We start from the raw sequence: 24,930 nt of genomic DNA, 5'->3' as shown, positions 1-24,930 counted from the left end.
GCCAAATTACCAGTTCGGCAAATGGAATTTCTCAAGAATTTCTTATGGACAATACACTAGTCGTTCGATAACTGCGACGCATTCTAGACGGCAAACAATTGTCAGACGACGTCAGAATAGAAGTGGACCTGTTTGTTCAGCACTATGCAGCTATCATCGACTTTAGCATCGTTTTGAAGCTCAGCTGTCCGATAACTGAAAAACTGATGTAACTATCGAAATGCAGTTAAAAGCATTGCAGTTAAATGACTTTCGAATATCGAACGTCTACTGTACAAAGAATTTCCCGTAGAAATCCAATAATTTCGTACAATTTTTCGTTGAGACATTTTAAACAATCCTTTGTGGAAATTTTAATAAAGTCTCCCGCGAAAATTCTTAAGAATTTACTGCTTTATCGTTGGTTATGCCAAACTAGCCGTCTTTATTATTCTAGACTGAGAAAGCCAACGGTAAAACACCCATTCTACCAGCTGCACTCTCCTACAATTATCAAGAATTTTCTGTGCAAATTTCGAAGTATACTCAACAGAAACTCAACAGGAACTTTTCGTAAATTTTAAAATATTGAAGCTTCTCATGTAAATTGCGACGATTTTTTTGCTAAAATTCCAAACAATTTTATTTAAGAATTGCAAAGAGCTTCTCCTGGTAATTCCAAAGATTTCTCGAAAATATTTCAAAATTTTGGAAAAACTAGATTTTTCTGGAGAAGAATTTCATGCGAAATTCAAAAGATTCTTCTTTTAATGTCTTGAAAACATCCCGAAAAAATGCAAAAAAAAATATCTTAGAAAAACGTAATGAAAAAATCGCCACGCCGATTCACGCCGCCGCCGCCGCCGACCAAAATTCTGACGAACGCCGCCGCCGACGAATATCGGCCCGGCGCACACCTCTACTCCCAGGTCCTTAACTGTGGAAACTCGTAGGAGATTGTTGTTTCCCAAAGAATAGTTAACGTACGAGGAATCGCGCAAGCGGGTGAAGGAGATAACACTGCATTTGGATATGGTAACTTCCATGCCATTCAGAGTGCACCAGTGCAAAAGATAGTCAATATCTTGTTGGAGGGCACAACAGTCGAGATTAGACTCAATTGCACGGAATATTTTCAGATCGTCGGCAAACATAAGTTTCGACGATTTCAGATGGGTAGAGAGGTCGTAGAAAAACAGGATGAAGATTAGTGGTCCAAGGTGGCTTCCCTGAGGAACCCCTGACGGTATTTCAAAGCTGCTGAGTAGTGTAATATTTATTCAGTACTAGTCGACCCGGCAGACGTTGTCCTGCATAGTAGGCGAGAATGCGTGTTGTGAACTGCCTATGCGAAATTTTCATACGAATCATATTTTTTTGTTTTCCACGATTTACTCAGCCTAACTCGTGATATTCGCATGAAGAAATATCATATAAACCTGTCGGAAACTATAATGAACTTAACTGCTGAAGAAATGGAGAACATCCATTCAGCCGTTTTCGAGTTATGCGGATACGAACACAGACCATTTCATTTTTATTAGGGGGAATGACGGCTTTGGCAGGTTTTGTTCTAAAGCTCGATCCACTTAGTATTTGGCCGTTTCTTTCCAATTACTGCGGCGCCTCTGGTGGCCGTACCGAGAAGATAAATACATCACATCGTTGCGGAAGGTTTGTTTAATTTATGGTGAAAGTTTCATCAGTATTGCTGCTCGCGTTCAAAAGTTATCGAAAATGGAACGCGAGAGATGGGAACAAATTTTGCACACTCACGTTGGAAATCCAAAATGGTCAGGAGGAATGATTTCAAAGTATCTAAAATTAACGAAATTGACTGTAAAAACTGTCAAACGTTATCGGGAAACACTATTGCTGGATCGCGTAGCACAAAACAATCGAAGAAGTGGAACATACGACCAGAAACAACAAGTGAATGTCTGCAGAGCAGTTCGGAACCATTTTGAGATTTCTTTGCATGATTTAGCGAAAAAGTTCACTGCGCCGTACAGCACAGCTCAAATAATCTGTTGGCGTGAAGGTTTCAAGTCGTATGATTTCAGTAAGCGTCCCAACAGGACCCTGAAACAGAACCTGGTTGCCAAACATCGCGCAAGAATGCTGGTCGAGCAAGTTCTAACGAATTACAATTGATGTATTTTGATAAGCAATGAAATTAATATTAAAATTGACTTTCAATTCCCGGGACACAAGTTTTACCTTGCCAAACGAAAGGGTAATGCCCCAGGAAAATTCAAATATGTATATGCAGGAAAGATTGCCCACAAATTGATGGTGTGTCAAAGCATCTGCAGTTGTGGAAAGAAAACTAAAGTTTTCATCACTGGAGCGACTATAAATGGGCAAATATACAAGGAGGACTGTCTTCAGAAGCGATTTTTGCCACCCATTCATTCACACGACTGTCCGGTGTTGCTTTGGCCTGACTTAACAAGCTGCCATTACAGACGGGATGTGATGGAATGGTATGAACTGAATGATAATGACGTTATTGAAAAAACTATCAACCCACTAAAATGCCCAAATTTTCGTCCCAACGAAAAATATTAGGCAATTATCATAGGGAAACTTTAAAAATGGCGCAAAACAATCAGAAAACCATCTTATATGGAGAAGTGGTGTGAAAAATGGACAGATTAAGTTGACCGTTCTACTGTGCAAAAAATAACGAGTGGTATTGAGAGAAAAGGCCGAGACTTCATCCGAAATGCCAATGAATCATTTTTCGATATTTTTTCCTTCAAAGTTTATTAAATTCCCTGTATAATAAAACCTGACCCACCTTTTTATGAACTTTTTCGGCAAAGAAATGTCTAATTTCGTGCGGCCAAATTCTAAGTGGATCAAGCTTTATTATTGGCAGGGGGTTTTTTATGACTGACTATGCTCAAATTTGGCCTAAGCATTCTTTGCATATCAAAGAATATTGTGGCCAAAATTCATAAAATTTGGTCGACAAAAACCCCCCTGCCAATAATAGAACAAAACCTGCCAAAGCCGTCTTTCCCCCTATATAGAAGATTATATTTTTTTATAAAACTTAACCAACAAAATTAACATATATTGCTAGACAAATTTTAATAAATTTTTAAAATTTATCCGTTTTTATTTGAATAAAATAATGTGGATATGGGGTCTCGTGTAACCTTGCGAGCAAAGGCGTAGGATTGGCAATCCGGAGATAGCGAGTCCGATTCTAGGTCCGATCTAGGATGTTTTCGGGTTGGAAACATTATCGGCACCCTGGGTATAGCTCATCCATTGTACTTGCCACACAAGATACATACTCATGCATTGGCGGGCACAGAAAAGTTTTCAATTAATGACTGAGAATACTAAGTTGAAAAGCAGGCCAAGTTCCATTTTTAATGTAGAGCCATTGAAGAAGAAGAAGAATGTGGATTTCTTATTTTCGATACAATCCTTATATAAAACAAAGTTGACATTTGTACTACCGCCCATCACTCAACAATAGACGGCCCAATTTTTAATAATTTATATTCGTTTTCTTCTTCTATTTACAATAGGCTGACCATACGTACCGTATTTAACGGGACAGTCCCGTTTTTTAGACTTTATTGTGCTGTCCCGTCGTAATCTAAAAAAATCTCAATTTGTCCCGTTTTTTCATTGATTCTTCCAAAGAGCTCAAAAATAGCATTAAAATTTGCCAAATTTCATTAGCGTTTTGAACGGAACCGGTAACTTGGTGAGCAAGTATATCCTGAAAATCAGGTCACGCTTCAACTTCAATAAAATGAAGCGCAGAGGCAGACATTCTAATTTCCAGATTAAATTCATTTTCAATTTTTTTTACATCTTGCGAAGTAGGTTAATTCTATTTTTTTTCAACTCTGCTTTACCACATATTTTTCAATCGTTTGAGTCTTTTCGAAACATCAAGAATCCTTCGAAGTCTTTCTGAATAATTCAGAAAATTCGAATGCATCCACTGTAAAAGATATTAAAAATAATAATAATCAATAAATCAGTTAACTGAAATCAAATCGAGTTTAGGGCAGTAGCAAACCGTGTGAAAATGTCGGTTCTTACGTACTTTGAGAAGCGAGCTTCCATCTGTGTGGACCTTTTTGGAACCACATGAGAACAAAATTAATGGACAAGATTTCCGAGATGTGAGGCTACTTTTAGCATCATTTAAATAAACTTCGATCAAAAAGGACTGTGCATTAATTAGATTTGTTATTTATTCACATGCGTAAACCATATTCATGAAAATAATTAAAATCACTTCTTATTAATGCTCTTTTCTTGTTGAGATTCTTGTTATTCTTGTCTGCAGATCTTCCCTCACTTATATTCATGGAAAAGGGTTTTGGCACGGGATAGCAATAATCCCATTATATTACTATTTTCGCATTTGAGTAATTCTCGCTGAGACCGAGCCATTATTTGCACGAGGTTCTTGAAAATCCCTAAATTTATATTCATTCAAAAGCTTCCGACGAGTATATTAAGGATCCGAGTTAAATTCTTCAGAAAGATGAAAACCTTGTTAGTTATACACGAAATCATTCTAATGAACCCCTCAATTTTTGACTCACCAAACAGTCATAACTTCAACATTTCTCATCCGATATTAGAGATCAGCATATCATTGTAAAGATGAAGAGGATCCTCAATCTGCAATAATAAAAAAAGAAACAGCCATATCGAATTTGGCCACATCTTGGATTTCTTTTTAAAAACTATTTTCCGCTAGGGTCGCAACCACCGATTTTGAACATTAATACATCGATGGAAATCCTAGCTTACATTGTGCATTGTGTCCAAAAATATCAGGTGTATGTTTTTTCTATCAAAAATTATGTACGATTTACCAACACCAATATTCTTGAATAATTTAATACAATAACTTGAATACGGCTCCGTTATGCTCAAAACTTTTGAGCCCTTCAAATAAAATACTGTTGTAGATGTGCTCTTCATTTTTGAAACATATTTAACTTAGAATAGGGACACGGCAGGTATTTTCGTCTGTTCGTCATAGTCTCGAAAACCAATAAAAGAGACGCTTTCTTGCAAAACTCATACGTACCAAATCGTAAGCTCAGGAGAAACGTTCTGATATAGTGGAGCTCTAGCAAATGTACGTTGCTTTCGTTGGTTTTAGCCCCTACGACGATGGACGGAAATACCTGCCGTGTCCCTAGTGTATGAAATAAAGGAACTGACTTCGTAGTAGGGGAACTGCTCCGATCTCAATCTCACTGTACATATATCCATCCCATCGCTAAACAAAGAAATACGGCACCAAATTCGTTTCTTCTTTTTGTCAACATGCGTGCTCACTGCTGAAAAAATCACAAAAATAATAAACAAACCAAATTCCTTCCCATTTCTCTGTTTTTGATGGGATGGAAATAGGAGCTATGAGATGAAGTGGCGAACCGTTCCCCTATCATATTAACCATAAAAATAATGTTCGTTGGTCAGATGGGCCTTCAAAAAATAATTTTATGAATCGTACATAACTTTTGATAGGAAAAACATACACCTGAGATTTTTGGACACAATGCACAATATAAGCTAAGATTTCCATCGATGTATTAATGTTCAAAATCGGTGGTTGCAAACCTAGCGGAAAAATAGTTTCCAAAAAAAACCCAAGATGGCGGCCGAATTCAATACGGCTGCTTCTATTTTTATTATTGCAAATTGAGGATACACTCTTCCTCTTTCCAACGATATGCTGATCTCTAAGATCGGTTGAGAAATGTTGTAGCTATGACAGTTTTGGTGAGTCAAAAATTGACAAAAATCGGGGTGTCCATTAAAATGATTTCGTGTATAGCTAACGAGGGGTTCATCTTTCTGAAAAATTGACCTCGGATCCTTAATATACTAGCCGAAAGCTATCGAATGAATATAAATTTAGGCATTTTTAAGAACCTCGTGCAAATAGTGGCCCGGTCTCTGCAAGAATTACTCATTTGTCTATTGTCATTTTTTTCTTAAAATTATTTTTAATCTATCCCATAAATTTTGAAATTTCCACAGCTCTTGAATTGTTTGAATTGAACAAAGTTTTTTGACATGTCCCGTTTTGCAAGTGCGTTTGTCCCGTTTTTCCATCGCAATGATCTGGTCAGCCTAATTTACAAGGAAACATGTTATGATGAAACTGGAATACTTTGAAAATCAAAACTCAATCTTTTCGATAAAATGTTTTTTTTGTACAATTTGCATTCAATGTTTAAATTTTCAAGTTTCAAAATTTGCATGGAATTTTTAAATGTGTATGGGTGGGTGAGCACGTGAGTGAATGAATGAGTGAACAAATGAGTGAGTGAGTAAGTGGGTAAACAAACGAGCGAATGAATGATTTTGAGAGTACGAATAAACAAGTGAATGGACGAGTTAATCAATAACTTAAGAAGTAATGCAATGAGAGAGTGACTATGTGAGTGGGTGAGTAATTGAGTGAGTGAGTGGGTGAGTGAGGGAGTGACTGAGTAAGTCAGTAAACAAGTAAGTATAAGAGTAAGTGAGCGGGTTCGTGAATAAGCGAGTGAGTTATTGGGTAAGTGAGTAAGAAGTGTTAGTATTATTTAGTAAGAAAGTGTACTGATAAGCTAGCAAACGGACGAGCCAATAAAAAATGAGGAATCAAACTTGAGGGAGAGTTAATTTTAAATAGCAAACAATGGTACAGGATTTTCAGTCGCATGATCAGCTAGAGTGAGTGGGTGCGACCAAGGGGACTATCGTCCCTAACCCCTAATCTCAAGGCGTTAAGCGACCCGTGCCGAGGGGATGCATGGCCAGGGGGGTGAAATAATGAGCTAGGCCTTTAACGGAGCCTGTGGAGTACCTGGGCACCCTCCTCAGTAATTGTCCCTTACCGCGTCATGCTGGGCTCTGGCGTGGTGGACCTTTTTTCCCGAGCAACTCGAAGGACCAAAATGGAAAACCAAGTCAATTCTTCAATTAGTGGTAGTAGTGTAGGCGACAACCCCTTCGCAAGAGGTGAGTTGTTCAGGTCTCCGCCTAGGAGGCCAGAAGCAATAGTTGGCAGCTCGGTGCGCAGCGCCAGAATGGGTCACTTAACCATCTACCAGGCTACGCCGGTAGAGGTTATGGACGGCCCATGGCTTGTGGAGGCGATGAGCCGCAAACGCGATGGGCTTTCGGCCTTCGAGGTGTCGACGGAACAGCTGGACGCCACCATCGACTTTGCGTCATCGAAGCATAATATCAGTAAGGACCTCAAGAGGATCCAAGGATTCGCGGACTCGGGCAAGGTCGAATCGACCGAGGGCGTGTCAGCGAAGACGGTGGTGCCAAAGTCTACCCAGACTGAGGCTCAAGTATTCGCGGGCACGTCGGGGGTGACTGCTCCAACGGAGCAGACACAAAAACGGGGGAGACAGTCTCCAGGGGATGAGCTCCGTGGGGACCGCTCCAAAACGCGGAGGGTTACTACCCCGAACAAGGGGTAGTGGGGCTGGGAAGCTGAACCCCGGCCAGGTACCTTCAAAACCGGGGGAGGAAGGACCTGGAAAGGTCCGTACACCCAGGAAAGACGGTGGTAAGGGGTTACGGCAGGCTGAGAGCTCTCAGCCGCCCCAGACCATGGAAATAGAGGGGGGTGACGCCTCCTGGACCCTGGTTAAGAACAAGAGGAAATCGAAGACGTCAAGGGCCGAAAAGAAGGCCCAGGCGAATGAGGGTAGCAGAAAGTCTAGGGTAGGCGCCAATCGCTCCAGGGGCGATGCCCTAGTCATCAAAACGGACGAGGCTAAGTACTCGGACGTCTTGAAGGCGATGAGGAGTGACGTCAAGCTCGGTGAACTCGGCGCCGACTTACGTCGAATAAGACGTACCCGGATGGGCGAGATGATCCTCGAGCTGAAGTAGGGCGTCTCGCAAAAGGGCGCCGCCTACAAGAAGTTGGTGGAGGAAGTCCTAGGCGAGACGGTCAAGGTGAGGGCACTCACGACGGAGGTGAATCTAAGGGTTAAAGACCTGGACGAGATCACCGAAATCGAAGAGCTCGTCACGGCACTGCGGCGAGAGTGTGAAGTGGAGACGCCCACCGCAGGCGTTCGGCTATGGAAAGGTCCGGCAGGGATGCAGGTAGCATTGGTAGGTAGGTAGGTAGGCATCGGCTATCTGCAGGGGACGCCTCCAAGGTAGTCAAGTTAGGGAGCGTCAAGGTGGGATGGTCGGTGTGCCCTGTGGGCATATACGAGCAACCCGAAGTTTGCTTCAAGTGCCTGGAACCGGGGCACAAGCAATGGGACTGCAAAGGCCCTGACAGAAGCAATCTCTGCCGACGCTGCGGATTGGAGGTACATAAGGCACAATGTTGCACGAACCCTCCCAATTGTTTGATTTGTTTCAGCAAAGCTGTGAACAGCAGGCACCCCATGGGGGGTTCGAAGTGCCCGGCGTTTAAGCGTGCTGCAAAATCACAGTGCAGGTAACGCAGCTGGCTTGCTCGGTCTCGCCCGAGTGTTTGGTGTGCGCAGGTTTAGAGGAAACGACGGAACACGTGTTGTTCGTGTGCCCACGTTTTCGCGCAATGCGTGACCACATGCTTGCCACATGTGGTCTGGACACTACCCCGGACAACCTAGTTCGGAGGATGTGTAAAGATGAAGTTGGCTGGAACGCCGTTTTATCGGCTATCGCCCAAATCGTCTCGGAGCTACACAGAAGGTGGCGCGTGGACTCAAGGATGGCTAGTTCAGGCGCAAATAAGAGGTGGTCGGTCCAAGAGATCGGAGTCGGCTTCATGGGTCCTACCGGTGGTCATGCTCTGTGGTCGAACTCGATCCTTTTATCGAACAAGTGGCCGCGCGAAGAACAACATAGTATCGTCGCTTTCGCGGCGTCGGTCAACCGGGCGGGTTCCGAGCCCGAGGACGGAAAGGGGTCCTCGTCCAGGCTGGGGCAGGCGTAGGCACCGCGTCGGCAAGTCCTTCTGTGTGCTGGCGAGTAGGCCCTATCGCAGAAAGATCAATTTGGGGTGCACGCGGCATCATCATTCTTGATACCAGTCGTGCAGAGGGAAGCAGGCGCGAAGTCGACCCTTCCCACCTTCCGAGGACATAGGGCGTGGTAAGGCCACCTGGAAAACCGGCAACGCGCTGGCACGATACCATGGTGTTCTTCTAAAAAAGCGAGTTACGATGTTCGGTGCTGCAAGGACACGCAGCTAACCTTGAGGGTGCGTTGTGCACTGCCCCCCCTTTGAAGCATTACTTTCTGGTTGTACCGAAGGGACTATGGGCTTGGCGGCAATGGAAACGGTTTAGCGGGTCAGGGATGTAGTCCTGCCTCCCTCGTTTGCTGTTGAAGGTGATCCCTAACCCCGCACTTCCTGGACAACCCAGGATGTCTGTTGAGCAGATTCCCCCTCCATTGCTTAGGAAGAAAAAAAAACACATACCTACATACATACAGACATCACCTCAATTTGTCGAGCTAAGTCGATTGGTATATAACACTATGGGTCTCTATCGAAAGTTCGGTTTTGGAGTGATCCTATAGCCTTTACGTATACTTTGTATACGAGAAAGGCGAAAATTGAAACAGAATGCACGACGTCACACACTATTCCGCTATTTTTACATATTTATTTTTAAAGCACGATTCGGTCATATTTTGAAAATTAACTTTATTGCCGCGGCTTGATTGGAAAAATACCCCTATTTCCGTCGTTGGCCTTATTGGAATCGAACGCAGATGGATGCTATTGTCCCACTGAAAAGGGGGACGGCGAGGATAGTCTTAAACGTTAACGTCAATACGTGAGACATAGATGTGGCCAACCAGGTCTTAATTTACTTAATAATGTTTGACTTGAATTTCAAGAACTGATTCGCGCTTTTAATTTTCGCTATCAAACAAAACTTTCGAAATGATCAAACCAACCGCGTATCGCGATGCTTCCATGTTTAAGTAACCATAAATTGCAAATATTTTATCCTGGCGGGTTTGAAGCGCAATATATGCAAAAGATAAAGTTCGGTGGAAGTTTATCGTGGGGTTTAATCGATGAACAACAAACTCAAGCAAAAATGCAAAACACATCAATAGCTCTTAACCCGTCAAGTAAACGAGCGGGGGTGCAAATATCGAAAGAATTCCTCCCGTCATAGTCATCGTGGTACCGTCTACAGATTCCCTGCTACTGGTGCTACAGAAACGATAAACTTTCACGGAGACTGGTTCTGTCTACAATTAGGTCATGTTTAGATTTATCAACTCTCAATCAGTGATTGGTTATATCTTTCTCTTGCTAAAAGTAGAAAACTTTTAGTTCGATATCGTATACCGTCGGAAGTGCCCGAACTATGTTCGGAAAGCTTGGGAAACAGATTCAATCATAAATTGCAATATGCACTGACCGGATCATTGGGAAAAGTTATTTAGATACTGATGGTACTAACCCAGAAAGGAAATTGTTCCGAATATTAACAAGTTCTAAACTCGATCGTACGCCACTGGCATCCTCGGCTCGCTCGAACCAGCTCGTGCAAGTCCGTGTTCCATATATGCATTATTATTGCACTGCACTTGGAAGCAAACACAAAATATTGCCAGTTTAATCGTTTCAGCCAAGTTTGGTCCCTTGCACTTCGAGACAAACTTGGTCTTCGTTTCCGGCAGCAGCAGCAGTGGCAACTATAGAGGTGAGCCAACCACACGTGTGTTCTTCAAGTTTTGTACAAGGAAATATACAATCTAGAAGATGTGCTGGAAGTGGGTCGCTGTCAGGCAACTTTATTGCCCGAAGCCGAAATTTCTAGTCTTTGCCATTTACTGCTGGTAGTAAAATGCACTTCTTGGGAGAGTTTTAGAAAATAGGACACTTAAGATGTCTGCTTTGTCTTATATGTGTTGTTTGAAACTATGTTTAGATATCAACGCATGGGCTTCTCATGACGGAATTTCAAGAATGATGTTCTATGGAGCATTAGTCTTAGGTAAAGCAATCGTGAAACTTTGGTATTCTTTGGACAATGAAATAAATCAAGGTAAAGTACATGCTGGCAAGCTGAAACAAAAACATGATCAAACATCTGCAGAGGAATACGATTTCAATAAAGGGCTGGTTCAAAGTTATCATTCAGATGTTTCGTCCAGCTGAACAGTATGAAATCTAGGAAACGCACATTTGATGGTTCATCGCTTCTCCCAGTGAGCCAACTGTTGGTCGAGTAAATAGACTCGAATGGAAAGTTGTGAAAACATGAATCCACTTCTCTCCATCAACACTCAAATTCCCATTCAACAGCCTCGTTAGATACTCACCCCCGCCGCTGCAACTGGACCGGAAAGTGCTGCCGCCGAGAGCAGTCGACGAGATTGTGGACCCCTTCCCACTGCTATTCGAGTAAAACGGTGAGCTTTGCTGATATGCTGCCATTATTTGCTGCTGCTGCTGCTGAGGGTGGTGATGATGCTGCTGTTGTTGGGAGGATGGCCCTAATGAAGGCTGCTGCTGGTTCATATTTGCTGAACCTCCGTCTCCTTCGCCAATGTCCAAAGCTAAATGGCCGTCCCCACCGTCCACCGTTCGACAGCTGCTGCTGACGGTCACATATTCCGGCTGCTGTTGTTGATGGCTCGCCAGGACGTTTTTCAGGTGCGTTTGGAGAAACTCTGTAAATAGACAAACAGAGAAAACCAGTCTCATATGCTCAGTGTCTGCTCATGGGCGGCTGAATGAAAATGCAAGAGGACTAAGTTTAAGTTGCAATATTTTGTATATAATGCAAAGCGACGTCGAAATCAGAATGAAAATACAATTCTTAGACCAAATTGAAATACGAGGATCATATTCATACATTCAAACCAAAATCATTATCCAAAACTCGATCGAAATTTGTGAACACAGAACCCAATACAAACAGTTGTTAGAGAAATATTCACACGCACTATAAATTTCCAATCCCGTTTCTGTTTCAGTATTCAAATACGTATCTAAATATTTTAGAATTTCGAAGAAATTCTTAAAAAATGAAGATTGACAATTTTGTCAATTCCATATCGCCCCTCCTCTTCTTCATCCCGAAGCATGTTCAGGCAGACTCCAATAAAGCACAGCACACACCGTCACATCAGGAACGAATGGTTTAGAAAATCCGGTCGGTTCGGGATTATTGTTTTTGTCATTTCGGTGGTGGTGGTGGCTCGAGAAGGATCGGCCACAGGCAGGACGCAACGAGGAAATGGTTTACATATGGCGAATGGCGCGCGTTCCGTGAACGGGACCGAGTTTCTACGTATATGATCGCCGCCGCACAATTTCCCAGCACCGTTCCTCAGCATAATATGCGCGTCATATAAGTTGGATGAGGACATTTGCCAAGCGCACTCCCGGCCAACACCAGGTCAGGAAGCGAATGACTGTTTGTGCTGTTCGGGAAAGTCAATGGTGAGAGATAATTAAATTTGCAGAATCGTGGCATCATCACTAACTGGCGGCAAGTTGGAACAATGATGGTGGGAGGATGAGGCGGGTGGAAACTATCGGAAAACATTTCAGGTTTTTTATTGGCATCCCGGCAGAATTTCATTCCGATGACAGGTTTTAGCTTTTAATACTGCTGAATTGAACAAAACCATTGGATTGTGGTGTTATGTGGAATTTGTTAAACTCGTTTTTTTGCTATCCATGTTTGTGTTGTGCGGTGAAAGAACTATTCAAGCAAAAACATCCTTCATAGAAAGCTTTTATCGAGAAACAAAAAAAATCAATCTGGTTGACAAATTAAGGACATAGGTACTAATACAATTATCAAGAACACATAAACCAAATTCATATTTTCGAGCATATTTGTTTTCCATTTTCTCCTTCAATTGTTTTGTATTCCAACTGAAGTTTTGTCTGCTTTGCAATCTGCGATTCAATCATTTTTGTTTTTATCGGTATTTATATGTGAGTACAACACCTAAAGTTGACCTATTTATCATACCGCCGAGTTTTTTTTATCACGCACCGATGGTTATTTAAAGACTATTGGAGTAGTAGGGCTTCGTACATTTTTACAATAGTTTTATCTAGTACTTGCCCGAATAACACACAAAATACACACAAATACAATACGTTCACATGAAACTTGTCTACTTCCAAGTACTTCTTCTTCTTATCTTTTTCATTGACATTACATGTCCCACTGGGACATTGCCGCCTCAAAACTTAGTGTTCATTAAGCTCTTGCACAGTCATTAACTGCAAGGTTTCTAAGTCAAATTACAATTTTTGCATTTGTATATCATTCATTTTTCATTTATTTAGTTTACATCTAAACAGATAACACTGAATCAACAATTTGACGCCACAATGCACGGTTCGAGGCCGCATCTCTCCATCCTCGGATACGCCCCACGCTCGCCAAGTCGTTCTGCACCTGGTCTGCCCATCTCGCTCGCTGCGCTCCACGCCGTCTCGTACCTGCCGGATCGGAAGCGAACACCATCTTTGCAGGGTTGCTGTCCGGCATTCTTGCAACATGTCCTGCCCATCGTACCCTTCCGGCTTTAGCTACCTTCTGGATACTGGGTTCGCCGTAGAGTTGGGCGAGCTCATGGTTCATTCTTCGCCGCCACACACCGTCTTCTTGCACACCGCCAAAGATGGTCCTAAGCACCCGTCTCTCGAATACTCCGAGTGCTTGCAAGTCCTCCTCGAGCATTGTCCATGTTTCATGTCCGTAGAGGACAACCGGTCTTATTAACGTCTTGTACATGACACATTTGGTGCGGTGGCGAATCTTTCTCGACCGCAGTTTCTTCTGGAGCCCGTAGTAGGCCCGACTTCCACAGATGATGCGCCTTCGTATTTCACGACTAACGTTGTTGTCAGCCGTTAGCAAGGATCCGAGGTAGACGAATTCCTCGACCACCTCGAAGGTATCCCCGTCTATCGTAACACTGCTTCCCAGGCGGGCCCTGTCGCGCTCGGTTCCGCCCACAAGCATGTACTTTGTCTTTGACGCATTCACCACCAGTCCAACTTTTGTTATCATGAGGCTATCAAAAATTGCGATGATAGTTTTATGCCTAGCGTAGTCGTGATAATTTCCTAGACCGAACCGGGAATCGGTTAAGGTTGAGGATGGCTCCAACTTCCAAGAAATTAGAAGAACTTAATATCATTTCCGATAAAGCCTTCAAATTAAAACCATTGGATGGCAACCCGAGCAAAGAAGAATATCTGATGAATAATAAATCTTCTTATATTGTTATCAAAAAAATTGATAACCAGATTTGTTATCATTTTGGTTGAATTAACAGCCAACATAACAAAGAGGATAACATAATTTTGTTCCCTGGATATCTAATTGATATCTTTTTCAGTTATCTGTGATATCATGTTGATAACACTTTTTGTCATACATGTAATTCAGTTCGATAACACATTAAGCTATCATTTTGTTATCACCCAGCACTGTTTTATCGACCAAAATAGTAAATTCTTCTTTGCCGATATCATTTGACAAATTAGAAAAAAAGGTTTGCCATTTCATGACGTCCGCGGCAATCGTACTTCGGTCGAATAATTGCAAGTCGTTACCTCTAGACATTAGCATTAGCATTAGCATTTAGCAGTTCGCACAAATTCGTAGGTGGTACAAGCCAAGATTATTGTATGAGAGTAGCATCACTTTCATCCGTTACCACAGATATTGATTTGGGACTAATCACTAACTCTTAGATGGAAGCAATGTACTCTCCAATAGTCGAGATCTGCCCTGGCCACGTCCTTGCGAATGCTGAGGAAAGGGAAGGATGATTTGTTGGACACCTACTTAAGAAAGATGCAGAGAACTCTACGACCTCTCATAGATGCCACGGGAGGTTTTGGGATTGTGTGGAAGGTTATAACAGTAGGAATCGTCTTGGTATAACGTGAAACACAGAAATAACTAAGATAGAAATACAAAGTAGGAAAGGGTCGAGCCTGGAGTTGAACCCACGACCTCCTGCTTATAAAGCAGAAGCGGTAGCCACTAGACCACCGAGCTCGTCTGCAAGTCGTTACCTCTAGACTAGGGAATGTAAAATAACAACATTGCCAATGACAACAACATTGTCCTCTTTTGTAAATGTTGGGACAAACTCAACTCGCAATAAGCGTTTGTCCCAAACTGCAACAGAATAGGACAATGATCGCCTGCCGCGCATTTTAAGAAGTAGTCGGTTTCCGATGATGTTTTTGGTTAAATAAGTATCAGTTATCATAGTTTAGACATAAACTTAACCATCTGTTGACATGATTTGTGTTTTACTTCTGAACTATACAAGTTATCGCAGTTTGAAAAGTTCACAACAATTACCTCTCCATGTTTGTTGCTAATAAAATGGAACGCAACAATGTCTTTATCCCCTGCAGATGAGGACAAAGAGTTATCGCTATTCTCTATTGTCGCTTTTTTTGCATTTTTCAGCGACAATTACATTCCTTGCTCTAGACATATGACCAAATTGATTTCTGAAAGCAGTGGTTTGAAAGAGCTAGGCTTCCTTAGCTTTGATCTTCTTGCGTTTTGGTCACACCATCTATAGAAAACTTGTAAATAAAGATCAGTTGTTGGTGCCGTTAGTAGTAGGGTGGAGAACATCAGAAGTAAGTGTCTTGTTGGTGTGGCAGAGCTATTCAAACGCCAGTGGATTTTTGTTAGATTTCTGTAAGTATCATCCTGTACAGTTTTATTTGATTGAATTGATAAACAGCATACTCGATGAGAATGATTATATTACTCTCTATTCTATTTATTGAGACTAAGGCCGGAGTACAGTACATAAAAGTTGTCTACATTCAGTACGGTTCATGGCCATGCAGTAGGGTGGCTCAAATTAGTATGGGAAAAGCTTTTTTCAATTTTTTTTATGAGCCGCCCTCGTATTCGGCTCTATTTGATGCCCTGATGCTCTGGACAAAATTTCAGCCAAATCGGTCAATGTTTGGGCGGTGCTAAACTCGTTGGAATTTTACATGCAAAAATGTATGCAGAAAAATCCAAAAACAGTGAATTGCAGTTGGACGGCACAACTTACGATGAAGAACTATGATACTCATTCAGATCTTGAAAAATTTAATACAGAATTTTATGCAGAAAACCGCGAGAAGATTAGAGTTTGCCCGGCCAAATTATTAGCATTTCTCTGAAGTGGGGTTTGAGCAAATTTCGTTTCTTTTACCTTTGAAAAGAAATAAATTCACCCCTACAGCACTCTAATAAAATGCTAAAATTTTTGTCTAATAAACTCTAATCTTCTCGCGGTTTTCAGCATAACATTCTATATTTAATTCTACAAAAACTGAATGAGTCTTATTGTTCTTGATCGTAAATTGTGCCGTCCAACTGCAATTCACTGTTTTTGGATGTTACTGCATACACTTTTCCATATAAACTTCCAACGAGTTTAGCACCGCCCAAACATTGACCGATTTGGCTGAAATTTTGTCCAGAGCATCAGGGCATCAAATAGAACCGAATAAGAGGGCGAAATTTTTTTGAAAACTTTTTTTTTGAGCCACCTTACCATGCAGTCTACGGAGTGTTCGCAAATCGTCTTCTACCTGATCGACAAACCGCCTTGCTCACTGCGCGCCTCGGCTTTTGAACCCTTCGGATCGTTGTCGAGAATTATTTTCACCGAGATTCTGACACACATACAGGTAGTGTGTGATACTGTATGATAACTAAATATCAAACTGATAATAACGATACCTTTGCATGTTATCAATTCGATTGCATTTCAGTTATCTACCTTTGCTCGGGAACTGTATCTATCATGGAGCTGATTTCAAGCTAAATTAGTGCGAAAAACGTTGTGGGAAAATGTCTTTGCAAGTTCCTGGTGAAGCTTCTGGAGGAATCCGTGGGGGAACTTCTGGAGAAAGTCCTGGAGGAACTTCCGGAGGAATTTCTGGAGAAACGTCCGGAGAAATTTTTGAAGGAACTTCCGGAGGAATTACTGAAGGAAAGACCGTAGGAATTTTTGGAAGAACTTCCGGAGGAACTCATGTAGGAAGTTCTGAAGGAATTCCAGCAGAAACTTCTGCATGAACTCCTAGATAAACTTCAAAATGATTTCTTGAAGGAATTTCCGAAGGAATTGCTGAAGGATATTCTGGAGGAATTTCTGGAGGATCTTGCGGAGGAATTCCTGGAGGACCTTTTGAAAGAACTTACAGAGGAATTTCTGGAGGAATTCCCGGAGTAATTCCTCGTGGAACAGAGAGGCATCCCTGGAAGCACTTCTGGAGGAATTGCTGAAGCAACTTCCTGAGGAATTCCTAGAGAAAGGAAGAATGATATGGAAATGCTAATATCATCTTCCAAACTTGGACGTACATGTTCATGATAGCATTAGAGGCGAAAGTATAGAATTGATAGTTCCGTTAGGATACGGCAGGCATGAAGAATGTTTTTATAGAAGTCGATTTGAAAGCGAGCGGAGGGCAATATTTGTGATGGCACATATCACACGACCTTCCTTCTGCCAAGCTCCCGTATGAAGGGGGAGGGAAGAATATCAGTGTGGAAGCTGATATATCTGATATAAGGAAGAATTCCTGGAGGAACATCCGGTCGATTTCCTGGAAAAACTACCAGAGGTATTCATGGAAGACTTTGTGAAGGAATTCATGGAAGAACTTCCGGAAAAAATCCTGATGGAACTTACCAATGAACTTCTGGATAAACTTTCGGAGAAATCCCTGGAGAAACTTCCGGAGGAATTCCTAGATGAATTTCCGTAGGAATTGCTAGAGGAACTTCCAGATGAATTGATGGATGAACTTCCGGAAAAATTCCTGGAGGAACTGAAAGATCTTACGGAGAAATTCTTGAAGGAACTTCCGGGTGAACTCTTGAAGAAAGTATCGGACGAATGCTTGGAGTAGCTTCCGAAGGAATTTCTGGAGGAACTTCCGGAGGAATTCCAGGAGGATCTTCCGCATGAACTCCTGTAAGAATTTCTGGAGAAATACCTGGACGAACTTCTGGAGAACTTTCTGGGGGATCTTCCGAAGAACTTCCTGAAGGATCTTCCGGAAGAAAATCCTGGAAGAATTTTTGGAGGATTTCCCGGAGAATCATTCGGGAGAAACTTACGGAAAATTCTGTTGGAAGCTTCCGCAGATTTTTTTTGCATGAAATCAGCCCACGCCGACATAAGCCGCTGCACCGCCGATCACCAACGGCGTGACGCCGCCACGCTGCCGTCGCTGGCTCAAAATAATCTATCACGCCGCCGCCGATAAAACTTCAATTGGCACACAGGTCGAATCTAAAGCTTCAAGTAGAGAGGGAGCACAGCAATGAAGTGCAGTATGAAAAGGTGTGGGGCTGCGAAATGGTGAGTTGACATCTGGGTAGGAGCGACCTACACAGCTCTGATCCTCACAAGTTCCAATCTAACGCTTCCACGGGTCTTCCGATGTCAATCGACCGCCAGCTAAGGGTTTTGTAATTAGCTGGTAGTGCAGCCTGGACACGGTTGTCCTTCTGACATCAGCTAGAGTGAGGGGGTGCGACCAAAGGGACCATCGTCCCTAACCCCTAATCCCAAGGCGTTAAGTGACCCGTGCCGAGGGGATGCATGGCCAGGGGGGGTGAAATAATGAGCTAGGCCTCTAACGGAGTCTGTGGGGTACCTGGGCACCCTCCACAGTAATTGTCCCTTACCGCGTCATGCTGGGCTCTGGCGTGGTGGACCTCTTTTCCCGAGCAACTCGTGGGACCAAAATGGAAAACCAAATCAATTCTTGAATTAGTGGTAGTAGTGTAGGTGACAACCCCTTCGCAAGAGGTGGGTTGTTCAGGTCTCCGCCTAGGAGGCCAGAGGCAATAGTCGGCAGCTCAGTGCGCAGCGCCAACGTGGGTCACTTAACCTTCATCTCGGCTAAAGAAACGCCGGTAGAGGTTATTGATGGCCCATGGCTTGTGGGGGCGATGAACCGCAAACGCGATGGGCTTTCGGCCTTCGAGGTGGCGACGAAACAGCTGGACGCCATCATCGACTTTGCTTCATCGAAGCATAATATCAGTAAGGACCTCAAGAGGAGGTTGCTGAAACTTCGAAAGTCGATGTTGGACGCCAAGCTGGAGAGGGCGGTCGGGACGGCCAAGTCAAAATCCGTGAAATCCGTGGAGTCGAGGTCTACCCAGACTGAGGCCCAAGGATTCGCGGACTCGGGCAAGGTCGAAACGACCGAGGGCGTGCCAGCGAAGACGGTGGTGCCAAAGTCTACCCAGCCTGAGGCTCAAGTATTCGCGGGCACGTCGGGGGTGACTGCTCCAGCGGAGCGGGTTTTGCGGGTCGGGGATGTAGTCCTGCCTCCCTCGTTTGCTATTGGAGGAGGTCCCTAACCCCGCACTTCCTGAACAACCCAGGACAACAACAACAGATTCCCCCTTCATTGCTAAGGAAGAAAAAAAATGTATGAAAAGGTGTCACAAGCGAGCGGAGCGACCAGTATGAAGCGAACGGAAAAAGAAGTTTTAGCAGAGGGCCAATTGTAAGAACAGCATTATTGAAATCGCCATCACTTTGTCTAACGTCCACCCAGGAGCGGCGCAAGTAGAAGCAAATTAAATAAAGGCTAGATCATTTGAAAATGAGGTACTTCATTTCAGAAATAGTGGCGTTTTAAGTGGTCAGATATGCAAGTTTTTCACAGCGTTATATAATAAATACCTAAACCGATTTTTTTGGTTTATTCGATTCGATCAATAAATCGAAAAATACGCAATCTAGCTCTTAATAAATCAGCCGAAAGCTAAGTAGATTTCATTTAATCATCGCATAATCTTCTGTGGAATTGTTCTGTAACATACCAACTGCCTTTTTTGCAATTCTGAGCTGAATCGAGCAATCAGAACCAATTTCCAGATCGATTGAGTGACGGAGGTGTATTTTCCTCTATATTTTGGTTGAAATCCCCATACAAACTTCAAATGAGCCAGCTTATGCAACAAGCGATTGAGCTGAAATTTTGAGAGATTGATTTTCTCACCAAAAGACACAATCCTAGGGGGTGCCCCGTGGAATTCGACAATTTTTTGTTTCCTGGGCCAGTCTTATGCAGGTACATACCTAAAACTGGTCATATTATGAGATTTCCCACACATGGGTAGATTTCCGCTCCTTGAAGTACCGACGTACAAGTGTTTCATTCGTTTACCTACGAGGAACAAAACCGGGCTCATTTGCCTTGCAGTTCATTCATTGACTTTTCCATCGTATCAGGAACACTCGAGTTTAACATTATCTCATCAAACAACAGATCAGAACGAAAATGGGCTCACAAAGATCAAAAAAGTCCTGCAGATATTCCGCTGAAGATGGAACCTAGTGTTCCATCGGATAGGAATAACTCGCAGAGGCAATATCACGTTTCAAAAACACTTTGTTAGTGTTCTGAAGACTTATTTTTCCATTTTTTTAAATTTCACAATGTAAAATTCAGTTTCAAATACAATAATTCTATATGTTTAAATAAATTAATCATCGAAAATATACGCATTTCTTATTTATTTGAAGGAAGCACACCCTCAAAAACGTTTCAGGATGTTGATATCTGATATAATGGTTGGAATAACGATGGAATCGCGGCGACTAGTTGTCGCCGTCGCGGCGATGAAATCGCTTGGGTTTGGGGGAGCCTTTATTCTGTCCTCCGCTTGGCCACCGGCCAGGGTACGAGGAACATTAGGGAAGCTTGGGTAATCGATCCTGGTGGAAACTATGGCCGTACCCTGGCGCCGGGGCAAATCTGAGTCTCCGTTTTCCATGTTTGGAGCGGATCACAATAGAATTTAAAAGTTGCTGATTATCGTTTGATTGTCAGCTGGTCCATAGATTGTCAGCAGTCCATACATGGAACTGATTCCACCGTGTTGCGTCTTGTATTATTTTTCGTATGTTTGGAAATTTAAGTGATAAAAAATTGTTACGACCGGTTAAGGTCTGAAAAAGTTGTTACAAATGAAAGGCGAAAAACGCAAAGTTGCAGCCCAATCGGGTTGTACGCAGAGGTAACATGGTAGAACGGGAAAATGGTAAATGCATCATGAAACAATCATGATTATCCTTAAACAATTGAAAAATGTTCCTTAAAAAATCTGATCATTTTTCCTCAAATTATTGAACAAATTACCTTGGAACATTGGAGCATTTTCAATTGTTTACGGTACATTTTTTTCGTTTTTACGGTACACTTTTCAAATGTTTACCCCAGGCCACTTTGAGTGGCTGCCATCTTTTTAGTTTTCAACCGATTCTCCTAATTTTTGGTAGTTTGGTAAAACTCGCCGAGATCTGTCTCCTAGGTGCAAATTTGCTAGTAAAATCTTGAAAATATGCGCTACAGTGTACTTTTTAAAAAAAAACTTACGTTGTCTGTGCTCTGGGGTCAAATTGACCCCAAATTGAAATTGCTATAACTTTTGTTTGGCCAATTTTGGATTTTTGGGGCTGTTTCGAAAGATAATTTACCGTTTTGACTCGAATTGCCGGACGCTTCGAAAGCCGGACACTTAAATTGTTATTTGACTTTATTTACCATCCCAACAAGTGCAGGGAACGATTCTTAGACTTGAAACCATTTTAACAAATGTAAGTAATCCGTGATCAGTGGTAAAAACTTGAAAATTAGAAGTGAAAGTTGAAGGCATGTCATAATCAACGGTGGATTTCGTTTTTCTTAGAATGCAGCCTAAGACTCAACATTAAGAAAACTAAGCTCATATTTTCTATATTCTATCATTTGCAAGGGTATTAGTAATTTATTAACATAGTATGATAGCACTCTTAGTCATGAATTAGAGAAATTGCTTTATAATTTTTATTACATTTTCTGTATGTCCGGACTTCGAGGCAAGTTTTTACAATTGCTTCGATTTCCGGACATGCTGAAATGATGTTAAATAACTGTTTATCAGTTCAATTAATTGAAATCAAATGATTCGTAATGAGCAAGCATAGTTACAATTTTCTTAGATTTGAGTTGCTACACCCCAAAAGGAACATTGCTTGCTCTCAGCTTATTGATGTATACTTATACACATATAGTTAATGGTATCACTTTATTAATTGCACACAAGTAGCAAAACTTGCTTTCAGTTTCTAGTGAAAGGTTGTCTTCAAACGTATTTTTCAACCATTCACATTTTTTTGTAGAAAAAAAAACAAGTTCGTAAAATTAGCTTTTTAACAGAACTGTAAAAAACACACGTTGTGAACGACACCCGTCAAATAAAAAAACTCAACATTTCTCGGACACGCCAGGATTTATCAATCCGCATGAATTCATTATTTCAATCACTCCGTCCAATCCTTGATTTATAATAGCAAACTGAAACGGATTTCAAAAGACACATAAATACTACTAATGTCTATATTTCGAAGTATATCTTAACAATGATAAGATAATGCATAATTTTAATTCTCCGATGCTCATCCCATCAAAAACAAAAAATAAAAGGTCTTTGTTTTATTTCTTATTTTTGCGATTATATTCAGTGAGATGGAAATCGGCACAGTTCTTTCTATCATATTTATTTCTGGTATTATTGACTAGAAAAGAATTTTGGTCATCTAACGATTTTCATGATCTATTGCAGCTTATCCACAATGAATTTGAGAGGTAGTTTTAAGGAAAAAAAAAATCATTACCCACAGACTCGTCAAATGTCAAAAAACGTTCAACCTTGAGAAATAAAAGGGAGGGGGGGGGGGTGGTAGATTGTATAAAATTACACCCGATTCTTTTTTTTACACGGGGGATGCGTTCCGTGTAAAAAAAGTTTTCAGTTCAAAATTTGAAAATCCGTGTAAAAAAAGTTTAATGATTTCTCGACAAATCATGCAAAATGGAGCAACTTTGCAAAAATGGGATTTTTTTACACGGCCGTGTATAAAAAATCCGTGTAAAAACAGAATCGGGTGTATTAGATTCCCAATGTTGTATATTGCAGTTAAATGCTCCCGTTTGATTTCAAATGCTGTTTTTTTGGTAGTCCTGGTCTATCTGGGAGCAGAAACTTCGGATGGTACACACAACCGGGGGATGCCAGATTTCCATACAAATGTGTATAGAAACCTTACCTTACGGATTTATATTAACCGAGAAATATGGATGTTATATCCTAGTTGTCCTTGAACGGATTAAATTGGCTATTCGAGAATCAATATAGGCCAAACTCGAAGTGTCCGGAAATTCGAAGCAAAATTGTCCGGTATTTGAAGCATCCTTTATACTGTGTCCGGATTTCGAAGCAAGCGATGTTCAGTGTTTTCGATTATAACAGCTGTTTCGTGCATACAAAATGTCATTTTCAGTACACTACAAAAAATTTGATAAGTTAATCTTGACAGGATGTGCTATCATTAAGTGTCAAGTACTTAAATCCGTTTAAAATATTGAACTGAAAATTCAGCAGTGCTTAGGTGTCCGGACTTCGAGTCAAAACGGTAATCATCTTTCAGGTCGTTACCAAATATTGACTATAGGTGGGCGGGTACATCGCGGGGAGGGGTTTTTGTGAAAAAGGGTACAAAACAGTGATTTTTTATGCTCATTTTACTGCACGAACGCATGTGCTTTGACATTAGGCATTGATTAGTTTAGAGCTTGGTCGCTAGGTAGCGGTATATTTGAATTCATTATTTTAGACTACTCAAGTAATTCCGATATGTATATGGAATTTTCTTCATTGTAAATATTCTTATCAAACAAATTTGAAATTTGTAAAGATGACGTCTTTAATAAAGTACGTTTGGTAGGAATGAACTGTCATGTGACGGAATAAATAATTAGGAAATTTACAAATAGGCTTCGCTAGTGTACTTGCAATATTCTTGCATATATGAAATATTGCTTTATCTTGAGATCCCTCATACCTACACCCAAGTTGTATTCGGCAACACTGTTCAGGGTGTCTAGCACTACAAAGCGGTGCTCAATATAATGAGCACTTCTTCAAATTTTTAAATTTGTGCGATAAGAATACTTACACTGAGAAGAATTCTATATATATCGGAATATCTTGAGTAATCTAAAATAATGAATTCAAATATACCACCACCTGGCGGCCGAGTACTAAACTTATCAACGCCTCATGCCAAAGCACATGCCTTCCCGGGCAGAAGCTATGAACAGAATAACAAAACATGATATGGACTTGATTGATATAAGAGATAAAAGAACATGCAACAATATCAAAAATTTACACCGAAATATCATTTAAATATCAAGATATGCTATGGATAAGAACAAACTAATGGCACATGATATTGATTACTTCTTACAAATAGCATAACTTGATCTTCTTATGATATTTTAGTGCAAAATATTGATATTATCGTCTGATCTTTTATCTCTTATATCAATCATATCAATATCTCATTTTGCTATCTTATCAACATTTGATATTATTGAGCTATTTTCTTCTACTCGGGTTCCTGCATAACCTTTTTAAGAAAGGTGCAGTTCAAAATGGGTAGGATTTTCGGATATGAGCAAAATAATCATGAAAAAATACTGTTTTTGTACCCTTGTTCACTAAAACCCCTCCCCGCAATGTACCCTCCCATCTATAGTCAATCTTTGGTAACGACTTGAAAGATGATTAAATTATCTTTCGAAACAGCCCCAAAAATCCAAAATTGGCCAAACATTTAAAAAGTTATAGCAACTTCAATTTGGAGTCAATTTGACCCCAGAGCACAGTCAGCGTAAGTTTTTTTTAGCACAGACAGAAGGTTAACATCGATTTTAAAAATTCACTTTGTTTCGATAAAGTTGTAGAGAAATTCACAAGAATTTTTTTACTGAAGACACTATAGGCACAGATAACAGATATTTAAGCTAGAATAAATTTTATTGAAAATCATGTGTTTTAACTTTTCAGTTGTATTCATTGCTGCGTTTTACAC

At 41.3% G+C, this 24,930-nt stretch overlaps 1 protein-coding gene across 2 annotated transcripts in view; it reads right to left on the bottom strand.

Annotated features, from left to right (window-relative positions):
- The window catches only part of LOC134205768 (uncharacterized), a 464,448-nt gene that overhangs the window by 100,585 nt on the left and 338,933 nt on the right, over positions 1-24,930 (bottom strand). For both annotated transcript variants that reach the window (XM_062681347.1, XM_062681348.1), the window contains one exon: positions 11,287-11,637. In XM_062681347.1, coding sequence (XP_062537331.1) covers positions 11,287-11,637 — 351 coding nt within the window. The remainder of the gene's footprint in view (positions 1-11,286; positions 11,638-24,930) is intronic.

Source organism: Armigeres subalbatus, chromosome 1, assembly GCF_024139115.2.
Source record: "Armigeres subalbatus isolate Guangzhou_Male chromosome 1, GZ_Asu_2, whole genome shotgun sequence".
Lineage (NCBI taxonomy): Eukaryota > Metazoa > Arthropoda > Insecta > Diptera > Culicidae > Armigeres > Armigeres subalbatus.
Note: the sequence above shows the minus strand (reverse complement) of the source record. Positions and strands in the feature narration are given on the sequence as shown.